This window comes from Amphiura filiformis, chromosome 15 (assembly GCF_039555335.1).
Source record: "Amphiura filiformis chromosome 15, Afil_fr2py, whole genome shotgun sequence".
In the NCBI taxonomy this organism is placed as follows: Eukaryota; Metazoa; Echinodermata; class Ophiuroidea; order Amphilepidida; family Amphiuridae; genus Amphiura; species Amphiura filiformis.
In genome coordinates, this window is record NC_092642.1 from 26,343,035 (window position 1) to 26,361,683 (window position 18,649).

The window sequence follows — 18,649 nt, forward strand, 5'->3', positions numbered from 1 at the left end:
TTCATTAGTGTACAATTATTCTTTCAACAGTTTGTTTGTTTGTTTGTTTGTTTGTTTGTTTGTTTGTTTTATTTCTTCTTTTGCCTGGGTTACTCATTCAGTGGATGATTTAAGGTATCCTCTGTTCTTCCATGAGGCCCAGGGGTCACATTAAAATATACATTAAAATACATCAAAATAATGAAACTAAACATTTAAATACATAGGATACATAAATCATGGAAGAAAGAGATGAGAAGGAACCACAACGACTTCGATCGGCCAAGTTTTAATCCGCTTATTTATTGACGCATGAAAAGAAAAGCTATCAATGGTACTTCCTTTCATGTATGATCCATTTACCGCGATTGATGCTTGGCGAAATCATTACTGGAAAAATTTATAACAAACCCATCCACGAACAAACAAACGCTACCCAGAAGTAAGATTATGGAATTTCACTGATGCTCTGAACATGTATAGTAGCTTTGTTTTGGGATCTACAGTCAAACTGTTTTCTTGATCGTGTTGTGTAGAAAATGTCCTATAAAACATCGAAAAGGTAATCAAAATCGGCCGTTTTTTTGCCGAGTTTCATCTTTAGCAAATAAGGTAAGATTTTGGTGACTTTTTCGATGAAAAATAGATGTAAAATGTTCTTAAATAATGCACAATGTTCCGGTTGAGTCCGGTACATAAAACCTGTTTAATTTAATAGTTTATATGTGTATAATCGTAACTATCTAACTCGTTTCAGTGCCAAAGACTGCCAACTCTGAGAAAAAAGTCATCAAAGTTCGGAAAAATTGGGCAAAATGGAAAAAAAAGATGTAGGCCATCAATGACCGATGATCACGTCACCAGAGAAAATCCTATGGGGTGCTTGCACGGAAGGTCATTAGTTCAAATCATCCTTCACACACGCTCCAGAAGACATGCAAATACATGGAATACAATACCAATCACCTATTTAACGCGGGGTATTGATCAAAGTAAATCCTCATGAATAACAATGTCAACTAAATGTCGGTAAAGGGAGTGGACAAAGTGAATGCGTTCGTTGTGGTTCCTTCTTATCTCTTTCTTCCATGCATAAATATAAAACACAATCATGAACTTAAAATGGGGAAACTAACCCATATTTTACATATTATAAAATACATATTATTATAAAATACATAACCAACACAGCGCATCATATAGAGAAAGGAGAGGAAATAGATTACGCAACGCATATTGTTCCTTTGTGCCTATTAGAGTTTCCGCCGAGCTATTCATCGAGAGGTACCTTTTGTTTGGGACAAAGGGCTTCCGCCATTAAATCGGTAGCTGACCTGACAGCCTATTAACGCTACATAGGCAGGCCACTGTCATTAAGTGATCAAATGAAAGTCACGTGAAAGCGCCTACACGGACGAGAGGTACCTTTTGTTATAATACCACACAAGGGTGTGCTCGAGTTGTCGCATACACACAAACACACACTTTACCGTCGACATAAAATTATTGACCGCCCATCTTAATTTAGGCGCCTCATTTAAATAAATTCAATAGAGTTGCTGACCGATTACCCGTAACAACGTATCATTGCTGCCAAGTATATAGGTCTATCTGTGTCACTTTCTATAATGTTGTTATCATGGTTATATAGGCCTGTTTAATAAAATCAAATGGATTTCTTAATATCACGAATATCCATTTTAAAAGCCAGGTCCAATTGAGGTAGTGAAGGAGGGTCGAGAGGTGAAAAGAGGAGAAGCGGATGGGTGATCGAGATTGTAGGGGAGGGGCGGAAGACAAAAAAAGAAAGGAAGAGGGGGAAGGAGAGAGAGGTAGAAGGAGAGCGATGCAGTCACAGGGCTCTAAATTACATAGGCGTAGATAGGGGAGGGGGGAGTTGGGGGGATAAATCCCCAATATTTTGCCAGGGGATGGTCGATATAATCAACCCCCCCAATATTGACGCCTGTGTATTGGTTTCTGGCAAAATTAACCTCATATTTGGTCATTTTAGCCACAAAATGTCATTTTTTAGCGCTTCGCGCGAATTAATTCCACTTTTGTCCCATATTTCACCAGTTTAGTTTCAATAGGCCTATGCTAAAATTTTCCCGCGCATTTGTACCATAAGGTTCACTGTACTGGGTACTTAACCCCCTCCCCCACCCCTCCATGTCAAAAAGAAATCTACGCCACTGCTTAAGTGTGTGTATAAGAAAGAATAAGTGCAGAGAAAGGAAAAGAAAGGAATGAATAAAGAAAATATTAATCATTATTATAGAATCTAAGCATATAACAGCACTAGGCAGCCATTTAATGATGCCAAAACCTTAATACGTTACGTAATTAAAACACCCAGTCAGATACATTTCACACCTGCCAAACACATGTCACCCAATTTCGATAACTGGAAGTTGAATGTACACTCTCATGAATATTGATTGGCAACATTTTCCAATATGTCAGCGCTCAAATCGGATACAATAGAACAATAGACCCTTCAGTGCGTTGGTTTTCCCTGTTCCTTTTGTTCATCCTCAAACCTTTGTTTCTCCTGGATGTTGTTCAGAATATCAGATGTTAAGGTTTTGTTCTGAATCTCTGCTTTATACGGATCTCCTTCACTGATGTGATTGCGAAAACGTCACCTTTAAACATGCTGCAGACAATGTTTACATTCGAATATCTAGAAAGTCTGACCAGTTTATTTATGGCAATTCCTTCTAAAAAGAAGAAACATTATAGTTCTTCAGAGATCTAACTTTTACTACTGTATTTTGTAGATCATATGTCTATCTATATATTTTTGTTGTTGAACGTATCTAGGCATGTTAAAACAGCTGAAATCTAAGGGATAACGCTGACGGTCACCGTAGATAGCTGATCGGGGAATTTTTGCAGGACAGTCAAGTGTAGCCAACAATCGGGCTTATTACCCTGATCGGAACCGACTGTAACGAGGTCTTTTGTCATGGGTCATCTGCCCCTCCATTACCAGATGAGCCACGGGGAGAGCGGACTTTGATTTGTTGTGGGATATCACAAATGATAATGTCAATGATTGATAGTGGATGACGTACGGAAATCAGTGTTGATTAATGAAAAGTCACTTCAGAACACCTGTTCAGATTGTTTATTCTTGTCTTTTTCACCAATACAGTCAATCATAAGAAATAATTATCCCTGTTTCGAAAACAATCGATAAGAATTAAATATGCAAACCTATATTCTGAGTGGAATAAATCTGCTCCAGCAACTCCCCCTCCAACATATGATATACCATTGCCGAACATTACTATCCGAAAGAGTGACCTGAGCTTTATTCCTTTTATTTGAAACCAATCCTTTTGCATCCCATGCAGTACGATTTTACATCTCTCCTATTGCAATATATATAAGTAAGACTAGGTACAATTTTAAAATATCAGAATAGTCCTTGAAGACAGTTGAGAATTTTTTGGAAATCAAAATTGAAATCACCAAGAATTCTAACTTCAACATAAGATCTTATTTTATTGAGAGTTCCTTAAAAACAATTTATGAAGCTGTTTCCCTTGATTACAGATTACAGATGGTGCGACAACAATTGGTTTGGTACAATATGGTCATTCTATAGTGTTGTTCAGAGCAGGGGTAGTCAGTTTTTCCAGACCAGGGACACAACTTTAGAAATGTACTGTGTGATGTGCCCTCAGTAATTTAATTTGATGATTTATCTTTGTTTACAAAGTTAAATGAGTGATGACATTTTGGGGAATTCCCTCTCAAATTGAGCAAAACAAGTTGAATCATATCTAATTTGGAATATTTGGAAACCCCTGAGGTTGTAAAGTGAAAATGATGTAATGGAATTCCCCTAAGGAAGTGATATGAGAAATGTTAATGTTATAATTAAGGCTTGGGAATTCCCAAGATCACATTTGGCTATTAATACTTGGGATTTAAATAAACCATGAGAGTACTCCTTCGAAGGGGATGTTAAGCAATCGGGCACGTGTATCTAGAGTCACATATACTATTATATTATTATATGCCTCATATATAGATTCCTCTCATCTGATTGGTTAACAGTTTAGTCATTAAAATAGCTGTGCCCCCTTTTTTCTATCGAGATGACGTCCTAAGCAACTGTGCCCAGGGCATAGAATCAACTGTGACCTATAAATAATTGAATAGTCGTAACCCCGAATGCACATATCGATCGTATGCATTACGCACCCACTATACGGCCGGCGTTGATTACGAGTGTTGTAAATGAGACTAGCGGACGTAGCGGTCACAGTTCGCGATAATTTGACCTCTCCTTGCAGACGACCTTTCACCGCGTAGCGCAGTGATTTGTTTACAATCTGTTATATGTCAGTGTAATAAAATGGCTGAAAATTCAAGATTCCATCTCGTTGATGATGCAGAACTGAAGGCGATTTTGGATGCCTCCGATAGCAAGAGTACAAAACAACAAGTGAAGTACGCGGCGAAGGTGTTTCAAGATTATCCTAAGCTTATTGACATGGATTTGGCAAAGGTGACTGCACTGCCAAATTTTATTACAGTTCAAAATCAAGGCCTATACAGTTAAAAGCTTGTAGGCTTTGTCAGTTCAGGAAATCTTTTAACCAATCAAATGAGAAGAATCTATATTATTCGGTATATAAAACAAATTGCAATACTTTGATATTGAACTTCAATGGTGAGCTTTTAACGCTTTGAATAGGTAGTCACATGTACCGGTACGGTACTGGGACACTGTGTACATTTAACCAAAATTTTTCTTACAGATATTTAGGTAGTATAGTAAACACAGTTGTGCTTCAGAATAAAATCAGTAGCACTTCGGCCATTATCATCAATCAGTTCACAGTTAATAGCGCCATCTATTTCTTGCATGTAAAAGTTGAACGAATAGCATCTGGGATTCGACTGGCATTTGGATGCGCAAGTTGTAGCAGCAATCACGTGATACGAGGCAATGGTATGTGAAGATGTCAAGCAAGTATGATTGGTGAAAGGACGCCGAAAAACTAACGCTCCTGGCCATGACGTGTGTCTCATTGGACCTGTGAAAGGTAAACAACAATACATTCTGTGTTCAAAGATAGTCAGTGGAGATCTGCTGCGCCACAATGTTTGCCACTGCTCCTCATGACAGAACCATAGTTAGGCCTACATTAAAGGAACCCTCCGGCAGTCACAACATTATACCATGTTAGAAAATTAATTATCAAGCACGAATAACGTAGTTTTATAAATTTGTATGAGAAAAACCTGCTGAATAAGGATTTGTAAGAGAGACGTGTTTTGCGCTCTGTGCATAGGCCTACAACACATATTCCAACAATATTCATAATAGAGTTACTTACAATCACGTCCTTGACTCACAGAACCAACAGTAGGTTTATTCGTCAGTGTTTCCATTTGAGTCGAGGCATTACTTATGGCTGCACCCGGCTCTGCCGACGACGCTTTAATTGTTTCTATTTTAGTCGACGTATCATCTGCTGTCGTATCCGGCTCTGTTGACGACGCCAAAAGTGTTTCCATGTTAGTGGAAGTTTCTGCTCTAGCTGTATCTGGCTCTGTCGTATCCGGCTCTGTTGACGACGCCAAAAGTGTTTCCATGTTAGTCGAACTTTCAGCTGCAGCTGTATCTGGTTCTGTCGACGTCAGTGGTTCCACTTTGCATATAGTCTCCGGCTTAACCACGTCCGTGTCATCACAATCTATTGAACGCCATTCCGTGTTCGTGGCCATGGCACAATTCTGTTGCTGCGAGCTGGTTGGTTCACCGTTTCCCCAATCTACGACAATTAAAAAAAATACCAGGCGGGTGTGAAAGTAAGGAAAATTTAGAAACAACAGCTATGGGTGATGAATGATATATTTGGTAGTTTGCGAAATGCCGTTTTGACATCGAACGAAGGATGGTGTATTTACGCGCATCTTGATATCCCGTCTGTTCAATATTAACAACACAGTAGGCATTATTAGTATTGATCAAGCCTATGCATCCGCGTGGGATGTGGAACGTTTCTAACCACTTGGCAATGTGATATTTAGTATTTGTGGTGCGAATTAAACCTGACAAAATATATACATGATTGTATGATTATATAATTCAGGAGTACAAATATGTAGTATCCCTTTGTGTACAGTTTATAAGCAACAAGGATTGTATAATTGGCCCTATAAATAGGTCGTTTAATGTTTGAGGTATTCAAAGTGATGAAACAACATCCTAAAACAAAATCTGTTAAACTGTTAATGAACACCGGCAATTAGAATGAAACTTTTAAGTTGTGAATACTCTCAATCATTTGAGAATCATAAACGAGAGATAAGATTAACTCTAGTCAACCAGATAAACATACCTTGGAGCAACCAACGTTGCGGCCAGAACCACTGACCTTCATAACATCACAACCCAGCTGAAGGTCAGTGGTTCTGGCGGCAACGTTGGTTGCTCCAAGGTATGTTTATCTGGTTGACTAGAGTTAATCTTGTCTCTTGTTTATGATTCCCAGATGATTGCGAGTATTCACAACTTAATACGAAAGGATTACGGCAAGGATTGCCTAAAATTGACTAGAAACCTTGAGAAAACGGCGAGGAAGAACGCGTAGCTTTGTCGACTTTTGACGGTATCGGTCCATCCAAGTGGTACTGTTATGTGGATGATACCTGGGTGTTAATCAAAGCCAGTGAACTAGATCGGTTTTTCAACGACATAAATCAAGTCGACCCAAATATGAACAGTCCGGTCCGACTGCCTGATCAGGAAGTACTGCCGAATCAGGCAGTATGTTGCCGAGTCAGGCAGTATGGTAAAAAAAAAAAAAAAATGAAATGCTCTATTTCAAATAGAGCATCTTTTAATATACCGTTATTTCTTGGTTTAGAGTAAAGAAGTAGGTAAAATATATAAAATTATCAATGAATGTACAATTAGTAGTAATTTTTCATCAATTTTAGTTAAATTAAAGTTAATTTGCATATTTAAATCAAATTTTTAAAAAACCGTTAGAAATTGTTTTGTTATTTAAATTATTTTTCTCCCGGTGGAATTTTTTTTCGCCCGGTGAAAAATTGTCAATTTACATGTAGCTCATGTGTGTCAAAAAAAAATTTCCCCCGATCTTTTATAAAATCACCATGAACCATTTAGTCCTTAGTCTGTCGAATTCGGAAGGGTTACCAAAGCCTGTGTTGCCTAACTCGGCAACATGCTGCCTGATTCGGCAGTACTTCCTGATCAGGCAGTCGGACCGGACTGATTAAGTTCTCACAAGAAGGCTTATCAGACAACAAGCTCGCCTTTCTTGATTGTCTCGTCCGCGTAGTGGAAGACCTTTCCCTGTCAGTATCTGCTTATCGAAAACAGACTCATACTGACCAGTATTTGCAGTTCGATTCAAACCATCCTCTTATCCAGAAACTCGGTGTGGTAAAAACTTTATTTCATAGAGAGGATACTATTGTTACCAAGGAATCCGAAAAGAAAGCGGAACAAGATCATCTGCGCAAAGCTCTCCACCATTGTGGTTTCAAGAACTGGGCCATTGATAAAGCCCTGAACTAGGGTGGTAAAGACAATAAAGAACCCGCCAAACACTCCAGTAATAATTCTGGTAGAACTGCAAGTGCTACAATTCCCTACCACGGTGACTTATCAGAAAAACTTAAGCGTATTTTCAGGGAATACAACATAACAACCCACTTCAAACCAGTCAACACCAGAAACATCCCAAACACACCGAAAAAGGCTGCAACAACAACAACGCTCTAGTTTGAGTCCCACGAAATCTGCGGTTTACACATCTGAAAGCCAGCAAACACGAAGTGGACGTCAAAGTCCTCGACCGTGACTCACGGTGGTACGAACGAGGAGTCATAGAAGCCATTTGGGTTAGAGCAGAACAACCGTCCCTCAACAGTGGTGGAGGACTCGGAAACAATCTCTCACACGCCTGGGACAGAACCATCAGAACTCTACCTCGCGAGTCAAGGTGTTTAACATCACAACCCAGCTGAAGGTCAGTGGTTCTGGCCGCAACGTTGGTTGCTCCGAGGTATGTTTATCTGGTTGACTAGACTTAATCTTATCTCTAGAATGATACACTCCCTCATTTCAAATATATAGTTTTGGTTTCTCTTTTGTTCAGAAACCAAAAATCAAGGGATTAAAAAGTAGAGCTGATCTGATCTGCAATCATAACACTATTATACTGGGAGGACACAGTATAGGGTATATAACCAGAAGTATACAATAGCCTATTGTGCTAACATAATTATTATCATGATTGATATCGGAAATCTATCCCGCGGACGACAGTTGATGCTCTCTGTCGAAGGTATAGGTGGCATATTACACTCACGAGTTCTAGGCCTAGAAATCATATACATGCGCGTATACTGAAGGATGGGGTGGGGTGGGGAATTTGTTTGTTTGTATGAAACATAAACGATGCATGGAGATGATTTGATTATGAATTAGTTTATTATCCCCGGAAGCACAACCCATACCTCTTTAAGAGAGGGCTCCCTCCCTATATAACCACCTCTTTCCTAAATTACCCCTTTCCCCCTCCCCCTCCCCTACATTCGATATCTTCATCTCGAACTCTCCTCCCCCTTCTCTTTCACTTCCAATACTCAGTCAGCTACCTGCACAACCGATTCTTTTGTTCTGCAAGGCTCACTCAGTCATTTAATGAGGCAATACAAACGATCGAAATTGGTGTTGAAATGAGCAAAATTTTGAGTTACACCTTTTCAGTGTAAACATTTTTTCTCAGCCAAATGAAAAGCAATAATTTTCATTTTTTCAGTAAATGGCTGGAAAAACTATAATGCTTGATACTGATTTTTTTTTAAAATCCTGGTGTTAAACTGAGGCCTGAAATTCAGTCATTTAGTGTAAGATATTCGATTTTTATAGGCTTCAGCTCGGCCCGCGAGCTTTTTCTTGGATCAACCTTTTAGCTTTTCAAAGTAATATAGTTCGCTAATGAAGGATTTTCCCCAACTTTCTAAAGCACATCACCGTGAGCTATATATCATAGTTTTGTCAGAATTTCCGTTTTGATTTCACCATCTTTCACTGTCGGCTGAAAAAATTTCTAAATCAACACGTGAAATACTTGCATTGTGGATCGATATCCCTGGGTTTAATAGGAATACCGGCATGGCTATAGTGTTGCCAGAACTTCAATATAGCAAAGAAATTCCCAGACCTATAGCGCTCCTACTGATCATGTTTAACCATAACACCCAATTGGGGATTTAATCGCTGGTCGGGCAATTTGCTTTCAATGAAAAATTGACCTGGATAACAACAAAGGAAATATCGACTATTTCTGTTGGTTGCTCTCGAGATAAAAGTACTCACCATTGCCTACTTTTACTTAGTTTGACATTTTCGGATCATGAATGGAAAAAGGGTAAAACAAAAACGGAAATTCTGACAAAACTATAACATATAGACCCACACGATGTGCTTTACAGAGGTGGGAAATATCTTTCTTTAGCAAACTATGTTAGTTTGAGACGCTAAAACATGAATTCCGTAAAAAGCTCGCAGGCGAATTCAAGGCCTATAAAAATCAAAAATATCACACTAAAAGACACAATTTGATGCTTAATTTTAACACCAGGATTTAAAAAAATGTATATCCAAGCACCAAGTTTTTAACTGACATTACTGAAGAAAAAAAAATATTGCTTTATATTTGACCGAGAAAATTAATTTCATAGCAAAAAGGTGTATCTCTGAATTGTGCTGATTTTTACATGTATCGATCGACTTTTAGCGCGACTAAGCATTTCTAAAGAATTGGTTGTCCAGGCGGCAGACTGTACTCTCTCTCATATGTTTCTCTCTCTCCCGGCCCATATCCCCTTGCCCTCCAACCCCCCCACACACACACCCCAATCTTCTCCCCTCTATCTTCTACTTTTTGCAGTAAAAATTGCTTCAGTGAAAGTCATTAGGTTATTAGAGGTCATATAATGGCCTTCCATCGATTCTGGTACATGGGATTAAGGACATGAATCGATTTTGTTTATAGCACCTATACAATTACAGTAGTGGCCCTTTTGTAATGTCGAATGCAAATATTTCGATGGTCTATATATTTTCACAGTGAAATCAGCTTAGGCTATTTCGTAGTCTCAAGCCAATGCTTTCAAACTAAATCAATGCTTTCAAATGTAGACTGTTTTGTTCGACTTCTCTGCTCGTGAATATTGCACTGCGAAATCACACCACTCCACGCCATACATAAATTCTGCCAGTCACATTTCCCCAATATGAAATTTTTTTAAAGTAAAATTTTAATTTTACTTCATTAAAATTTGGCGGAGGCGGGTTCGAACTCACGGCGGCGGACTGCTTTGGACTCACTACGAACCCAGCGCCTTAGACCACACGACCACTTGTCTTGTTGGAATTCATTTGAAAGTTATTTGAAGATATAATCGCAACTTCAAAATAGGCCACCACGTGACAAGCAAAGGCAGAAAACGTACCATATTTTGGAATTTTATTTGCCTAAAACATTTATGTATATTATTAGCGCTCAATTATTGTTAACTGCGTGTTTTATACAAACAAAATCCAACAATGAACATAACTGGGCGTCTATATGGACAATACATTATATCGATTTTGACACGTGCCTGTGTCTCAGTACATTTCCATGGTCAGTAAAATACTATAGAGGAAAACCTACCATTTTCCGGGCCATTTTCTTGTATACACGTTCGATGTTTTGATCAAGTATGTGAATATTCGACATTAGACCCAAAATGTTTTTTCAGGAAATAAAAGATTAGATTACCATAAAAACGAAACAGTAATCTTTGGTTGGGTCTAATGTAATATTCACATAGGATTTTCAACGTTTTTTCTATCCTTATTCTTACTCAATTAAAAAAATATTTTGGCGTATATAAAATTGAAATAAAATTCTCTGCTTCTTAAACGACATCAAATGTGCCACAATTGGGTATCACGAATCGTTATATATGATGTGCAGTTAATATTCATATTTTCTTTTATACAGAGGATGCTTCAGTTTTGACAGGAAAAATATTTTCTTGAAAACCCTCTCACTCGGTTATTTTAAAAAGGTAACCACGCTTCCCTAGAATGTGCAATAAATTAGCATTAAAATTTTTCTTATTCTAACAGCAAGCGTTTCTAGAATGTATTATGGCGAAATGTGGTGTACTGCGAAATTTAAACATTTCTTTTGTATACTTAGATCAGGTAACTCGAAAATCCTGTAATTTTATTCGTCACACCACTTATAAGAAACTGAAACCAAAACCGAAACTACCTGTCACAAATGTTTAGTTTTAAACAAAAGGTAGAAACAAAGAGTTCGATATCTTGTGATTCAAGTGGTTAGGCAGGACAATAGGAAACCACGTGACCAAAACCAAAACCAAAACTAAAACTATATATTTGAAATGAGGCATTGTAAATGTTTTATAACTACATAATGCATAATACAGCATTCGTTAGATTGTTGATAATATTGAACAATAAAGTGATGCTGCTATTGTATTGAATTGAAGTAATCTAAGAGCAAGGGTATGGTGGTTCATCTCGATATACTTTTTCCCCACACCAGACCCAAGTACAGGGAATAAAAAACACTGAAAAAAAACCACAGTAGGCGCAGTTACCCGGTAAGATAGCTGTTTAAGAATATGTATTCAAAACAAGTCTGTTGTGAAAGCCCTAGAAGTCGATTGTGACGTTTTAATCGATATTAAGGGATCGGATAGCAACATTTGCACGGTTTGCGGGACATGAAAGCACATCAGATATATCGAATTGCATTCTCATTCTGAATACGACGAATATCCTTCTGACATCAAGTAATTTTTACTTTTTGAAATTAGCGATATAAAACACATTTTATGACAAAATTATTAAAAATTGATATTTTTTTCTTTTTCATATTTAATAGTTCTCGAAGAAAAATTTAGAAATCTACTAATATGTACTTAAAGTGTATGTAGCTGGGAGGAAAAGCCGACGATCATTTGAAAATTTTGACCTTTCGTATTGAAGATATACTTTTTTTCCCAAAAGACCTAACTGTTTATAATTTTCCATAAATTTTTTATTATACCACGAATTTCAAAAAATCAAAATTATTTGATATCAGAAGGACATTCATCGTTTTCAGAATGCATACAATTCGATAAGTCTGATGCGCTCTCATGTCCCACAAAAATACTGTGCAAGTGTTTACTATCTGAGCCCTTAAATTATGAACATCTACCATATCTACGTTCAGTGATATTCCTACGAATCACAAGTTGAATCATCAGGATAAAATCTATTTTTAATCTCGATGGTTGAATCTTTGCCTTAAGAACAAATTGAAACGATATGAATTCATCAGATTTATATACCGTAAAACCTCGTCTACAAGCATATATAGGGTTTTTGATGAAAGCTTAACTTTAACGAACCAGTCGTATATATACCAATACAATTGATTGGTCTTACAATAATACTTGTTTTTATATGCTTGGATCTGTAATTTATTTGCTCAAACTCCATAATGGCGCCTGGAATAATTTAGCTTTCAACAGAAGCACTTTATATGCTTGTAGACGGGGTTTTACGGTATGCTATATACGGAGAAACATGATAAAAAAATCCAAAATACGTACTAGTCCATGGCATAAACGTAAGCCCTGGTTCACATATAAATACGCCTTCAAATGATTCGTCAGTGCAACCGAGCCAAATCTTCGCTCCGGCGGGCATGTTGTCGAAAACTATATCTGATTCGTACTATAATATCAAAAGTAGCGAAGATTTATAATTAGTTTAAGTTAGCAAAAGTATTTTTGTGGAATAAATCGTAAGCAATAAAAGTATTATCATAGAAGTTTTGTAGACGCACATGGGCCAGAAATTGAACATATCTCCGATTTTGATGAAAGTGGTTATTGCTCGTCAAGTAAAAACAAGTCAAATAAGGAATGGTTGATCCTTGTAGGAGGTTTCGTTAGCTAGAAAACATCACAAAATATATTGTGGTCAATAGCTGTAATGGGGATTGACCTTTATTGCCCAATTGCCCAATAACGAAGCGCTTTAGAGTGCAAACGATTCCTTTATTAGGAAATTGTATTTTGTTAACATCTTGAATGTGCTATAGGGAAAAAAGGAAGCAAAAAATGGGTTTGGTAGGTCGAAGATGAGCCAAACCTCTAAAGATGAGCCAAATCTCTGAGGGATCTTCTTGATAGCTGAACAATAGGCCCCTGCCAAGTTGTGACGTAGCCCGCATCCCTTTTAAAGTGAAGGCTCCTCCAGTCTTTTATAAATCGTTTCCTTGACTTCTCTCTCAAACCATCTGCTTTCACGATCTAATATTTTGACTTCCTTGTTGTTAAACGAATGATTAGTGCTGTCTAAGTGCAAGTAAACTGCAGAGTCTCCGCAACCAGTGCCACCTATTCTGGTACATGCGCTTTGCTAGAGTTTGTTTTGTCTTCCCAATGTATAGGTCACTGCATCGACTGTCATTATGAATTAATTGCGTACACAATGTTGCTTTGTTTGTCCTTTGGTTGTTTGTCTTCACGGTGGACCAGTGCTTGCTGCAAGGTGTTCTTCGGTTTGAATGACACTGGGATTCTGCGAAGTTTCTCTGACAGTCCAGAAACGTATGTTTGTTTACTTTCACCGTCATCTTGTGTCACATGTGCGTTGGCCACTTTATCAGTTGATTTGGCTTGAGGGAGTGCTTTGTGAAATGTCCAATCGCGATATCCGCAAGAGTTCAAGGCCTTCCGAAGATGTTCCCGTTCCTTTTCCTTTGCTTCCTCGCTTGACGGAATCGTGTCCGCTCTATGAAATGGAGTCCGTATTATTTCCAGCGTATGTATCAGTGGATGATGGGAACCAAATAACAAGTACTGATCTGTGTGTGTGTCCTTTCTGTACACAGATGTCACTAAGTTGCCATCATATGTTCGTTGACACCATTTATGCATGTAATCGAAGAAGGGACCTTCACTAAAAAGGGAGGCGGGCTACGTCACAATTTGGCAGGGGCCTATTGTTCAGCTATCAAGAAGATCAAGCAGAGGTTTGGCTCATCTTCGAACTTTTGCCGCGCTAACATCAGTTGGTCTGATGATACATCAGAGATAGGATGTGAAATATTGCCACTCATAAAAACGTAGGTCCAGTAGATCTGATTATAATCTCAAGTTCATAGTTATCACAATATATATTAATCCACTATGTTACAAGGCCCACCGATTACGAGCTGATCAAACTGGTAGCTTAGATATCGTCTAAGTTTCCTTGCCGAAATCAGTACTAAATGGCCATACCTGGGAATCAATTACAAGCAAGTCTGCGTTGTAGTCAGTCTTGCATTTTGATACAGCTGCACTCCAGCTCTCAAAGAAAAGAGGAATATGATGATAGCTGCGACCATTGTTACCATTCCAGCTGTGGGGCCATACAACTGGAAGAAAAAATGTTCAGTTGACAGATTAGCGGCAGATAAGTCAAACAGCAGGTTATATTACGACTTGCGCTTGGCTCTCGGGTTTGGACCGCACTTGGAGAGGTCCAAAATTCTTTGCTCGCGATTTATCAGCCCTGTCCATGCCCGCCAGTGCCGATTTTCCGAATTCAAAATATTATTGCCGAATAGGGTGCAGCCCAGACCTCAACCTGATTGAACACTTGTGGGACCAGCTTGGTCGTGTTGTACGTGCCAGAGCAGCCAATGCAACCACATTGGATGACCTGCGACGAATCCTGGTTGAAGAATGGAATGCCACCCCACAGCAATGTGAGCACAGAATAATGGTCAATTTGGCACATTCTGTTTGAGACTCCACTACATTCACAGCCGTGAAAAAAGTGATAGTTTCAAATGTGGTGTCATTGTATTACTATCCATTGATATGCAACATAATATGAACATGCCACAAATAACCTGTGATACAGATGCTTGAAAAAACTTTCCAAACTTTTGTTGAGGAGTTTATTTTACAATAATTGTGTTAAAAAGAATTTTAATAAACATTGAAGGTGTGAGTTCCATAGGTAGCCTCCTATGTAGCTCATTTGGTATAGAGCATCAGATTCGGACTCGTCAACCGAAAGTCTGGCTTCAAGTCCTCGCACAGGCAGTGACGACCAGAGTTGTTTTCTCCGGGATTATCTTTAAAAATGTTTTGGGTTTGCGTATGATAATAGGTCAATAAAGATACAAAATTTACTCACACTCAGCAAACAGTACCATCAGCAAGTACAATACACGTATTCCCATGTTAATTCGAACCCGGGTCATTATAAATATTATTCTTTGATTGTGCCATCCAGCTGACCAGCTGATCACGCCACAACTCGAGGTCACTCCGCTAGTTCTGCTCTCGAATATGCCCAAGTTGGTTCACCGTTTTTCATAATAAACGGATATATCGAAAAAGATGATTATGAAGCCTCAATATAACGATGTCCTTCGGAATAACGTCACGATCACAATAAATAACAATTATTACTCTTGGGCTCATCGCGTGTTGGAATGACAGAAACTGGCCGTTTCAAACAATAAGTCTCAGCGCAATAATAAAAGTGTCGCCACTCTGCTTTCTCAAAACATTGTCAATGCAAGAATGAAAATGAGTACGTGTTGTTTGTATACAACTTTGGGAGAGAAAATGAGACAGAGAGAATTGCAGAGACATGAGACAAAAGCAGGAGGAGCTGGAGTATCAGTAAGAAGATGTTTTAGAAGAATATCTTTTGTTCAAGTCTTCATTTTGTATGCACGTTTGTTTGATATGGTCAATTATTAATGTTTTGATAGAAACATTAATAAATTCTAAACTTGTACAATACCAACAGCTATCACACTAATATAATTATATACACATATATCTTTAACAATTTTAAACTAAGAATTTCTTTTCTTTTCTTTATCAAATTTCTCATCTTTTTCACACATTTTTCATCCTTTTTGTGGTAATTTTTAAATAAACTGTATATTTGTGTACGAATTGAGGCGCTATTGATATGTAAACTGAGCTCAAAAAGAAACTTATAATTTTACACAAGGTCATATCTTGAAATCCTGTCCATCGAAATGAACCAAAATTACACACAGGTTTACTTCAATACTCTACTCTTAGTACATGTCAGTAACCAAGCAGTTATCCAACTGACACAACAGCAAAATGCACTGACATGGAACAGCTTCCTGGACCACATTCACAGCCCAGCCATGTTTCATGAAAAAAGTGTATGAAAAGCAGAAAGCAGCACCGTTTCATCATCTGTGCAAGGATCTTGTGTGCATTCTCACAGATTTTTTGTGCTGGGTGCCAAACGTTGGGCTGTGAAAGTGGTAGGAAGTCCAGGAAGCTGTCCCATGACAGTGCATTTTGCTGTTGTGTCAGTTGGCCAACTGCTTGGTTATTGACATGTGTTTTGAGTAGAGTATTAAAGTAATTATGTGTGTAATTTTGGTTCATTTTGATTGACACTATTTTAAGATATGACCTTGTGATTCGCAAGTTGTAAAAAATTATAAGTTTCTTTTTGAGCTCAGTTTATTTTAAATTGAATTGATCATAATTATATGTGATGCGATCAAGTAAAATCAGTCGGAACTCGGAAATATAAAATTTTCGATTTCTTATAGGATTGTTAGTGCTTCATTGTTTGTCGACTCCCAGAAGCGGCTGACTGAAATATCTCCATCACCGAACTTTGATATTTTGCTGGACTAGCAGTGTTGCCCTTCTGTCAAGTGGAGCAGAAAGCTTGCTCAAGAGATCTCCGAGGGAGGAGCTTACGGTCAACATAATGTAGAAGACCATTTGGAGAACATTAGCGTAGCAGCTAGGATAGTGAAAACATAGTCATCAGGACTTTGGACTGAGATTGTGGTAAACCAGGGGTTTACCTTGGATAGACAGGATCGCGGACATTGCCGGATCTTGGATCAAGAACTGAGACCATCAACGGAATCTCATCAGAAAGTCAGCCAATCAAGATCTCCAGGCTTAGCTAAGTAACCATAGCATAAAGAAAGCTTTATTGTAAATTTAAGTAATTGTTGTGATATTGTATAAGGATTTGATTAATAGACATACTGCACTAGTTAAAGCCATATTATAACATTTTAAAATAGATTAATATTTATTTTCCATAAAATGTTAGCTTTTACTGTCAGATATATCCCCTTTTAATTTTGAGCCAAACAAAGGAGGTAAAGCATAGAAAATTGGAATTTACGACTAGCGCCCATGCATGTTACTCCCGCGGTTGTAATACGGTACGATCCTCGAGGTGCGTGTGTATGTATATCCCGCACGTCGTGTGCGTACTGCGCATACGTGTTCGACTAATATTTCCATCATAATAATAAAACGCCGGTTCCATCGTTATAATTCAAAATCTCTGATTTTGACAAAACTACAGCACTAAAGTCTTGTTTTTTGCAGAGTATCTTTATAGACTAAAGTACATTACAATCATGTAAAAACCAGAATTTAAAAAATATTTGAGGGCGTTCTCCTCAGCAAATATTTTAGTGGCCATAACAATTTACAAAGCTGCATTTTGCAGAAAACACCATTGACATTGAACACCAGTTCCAGTGTTTATCCCTCGTAAAGATGCAAACAAGGTTTAAGATGAATTGCGTCATCGGTGTTCAACTTTGTTTTAGCCATTTAAATTTAAAAAAATACAACGTACTTCTTAATATTAATACATTGATCTTATAGGAATAAAGTCTAGGAAGTCAATTATCGCAGTTTAATATGTCCATAATGTTACGAGTCGTACTGGATTCAAGGCCAAAATCACCTTTTACCCGAACTCACACAAATGCACAACACAAATACACTGTTTGATTAAGCTAACAAAATCTAAGTCTTTAATTGAAAGCAAAATAATGATTGGTACAATATATGACAACAAATGCACATACAAAAAGAATCAAATAATAATAATCACTCCTTTAACTAATTAGTACTTAGCCAGCATTCTTCTTCTGGAAGATAACAGAGTTCTTGCAATGTTCTGGACGGCTGATGTAAATATCCTTAATCACTTGTCCTGCGAAAATCAGCGAAGTCTTTTGTACACTTGCACTTAAAAATATCCTTGCGTATAAAATCCTCACACAAAAATGGTGCTGCTTACTCCAAACAATGATCTCCTTGCGCTGCTTTCTCCAAATATTTATCTCCTTGTGCTGCTGATTTCCCAAGATTAACTATACACATTAACCTTTCACACTACATCACTTCCTGTGGGGTTTTTGTATGGTGCAATACACTGAACTGCGGATTTCCAAGTTCCACACATAGATCTGACTTTGTTTACAATAATTTGTTAGCATAAAACTTCTTTTTTATTTTGCATATTATTTTCTTCAAACTAGTCCAATAAAATTCCAATTTGCGGTTCTATTGTAAATATCACGGTCTGTTTATAACTGTTGCTGGCTGTTGCTTAGCAATAATTCAAGATGCTGGTTGTGGTTATATGTTGATGGAATTTTATTGCACTAATAGTTAAAGTAATAATCATCCAGTCTTGATGAAAAATTTAAAATTTAAACAAATGACTTGCAGTGCATGTTTTAAACATTGTATTTGGAAA

At 37.7% G+C, this 18,649-nt stretch overlaps 1 protein-coding gene across 1 annotated transcript; it reads right to left on the reverse strand.

Moving 5' to 3' along the window:
* Nucleotides 1-4,761: 4,761 nt before the first annotated feature.
* LOC140170830 (uncharacterized) lies at nucleotides 4,762-12,782 on the reverse strand. The gene is made up of 3 exons (XM_072194046.1): nucleotides 12,670-12,782; nucleotides 5,340-5,777; nucleotides 4,762-5,036 (listed from the first exon to the last, which is right to left on the reverse strand). Exons 1-3 carry the CDS (start codon nucleotides 12,764-12,766, stop codon nucleotides 4,762-4,764), a joined length of 810 nt encoding a protein of 269 aa, XP_072050147.1. The 5' UTR covers nucleotides 12,767-12,782.
* Nucleotides 12,783-18,649: the final 5,867 nt, after the last annotated feature.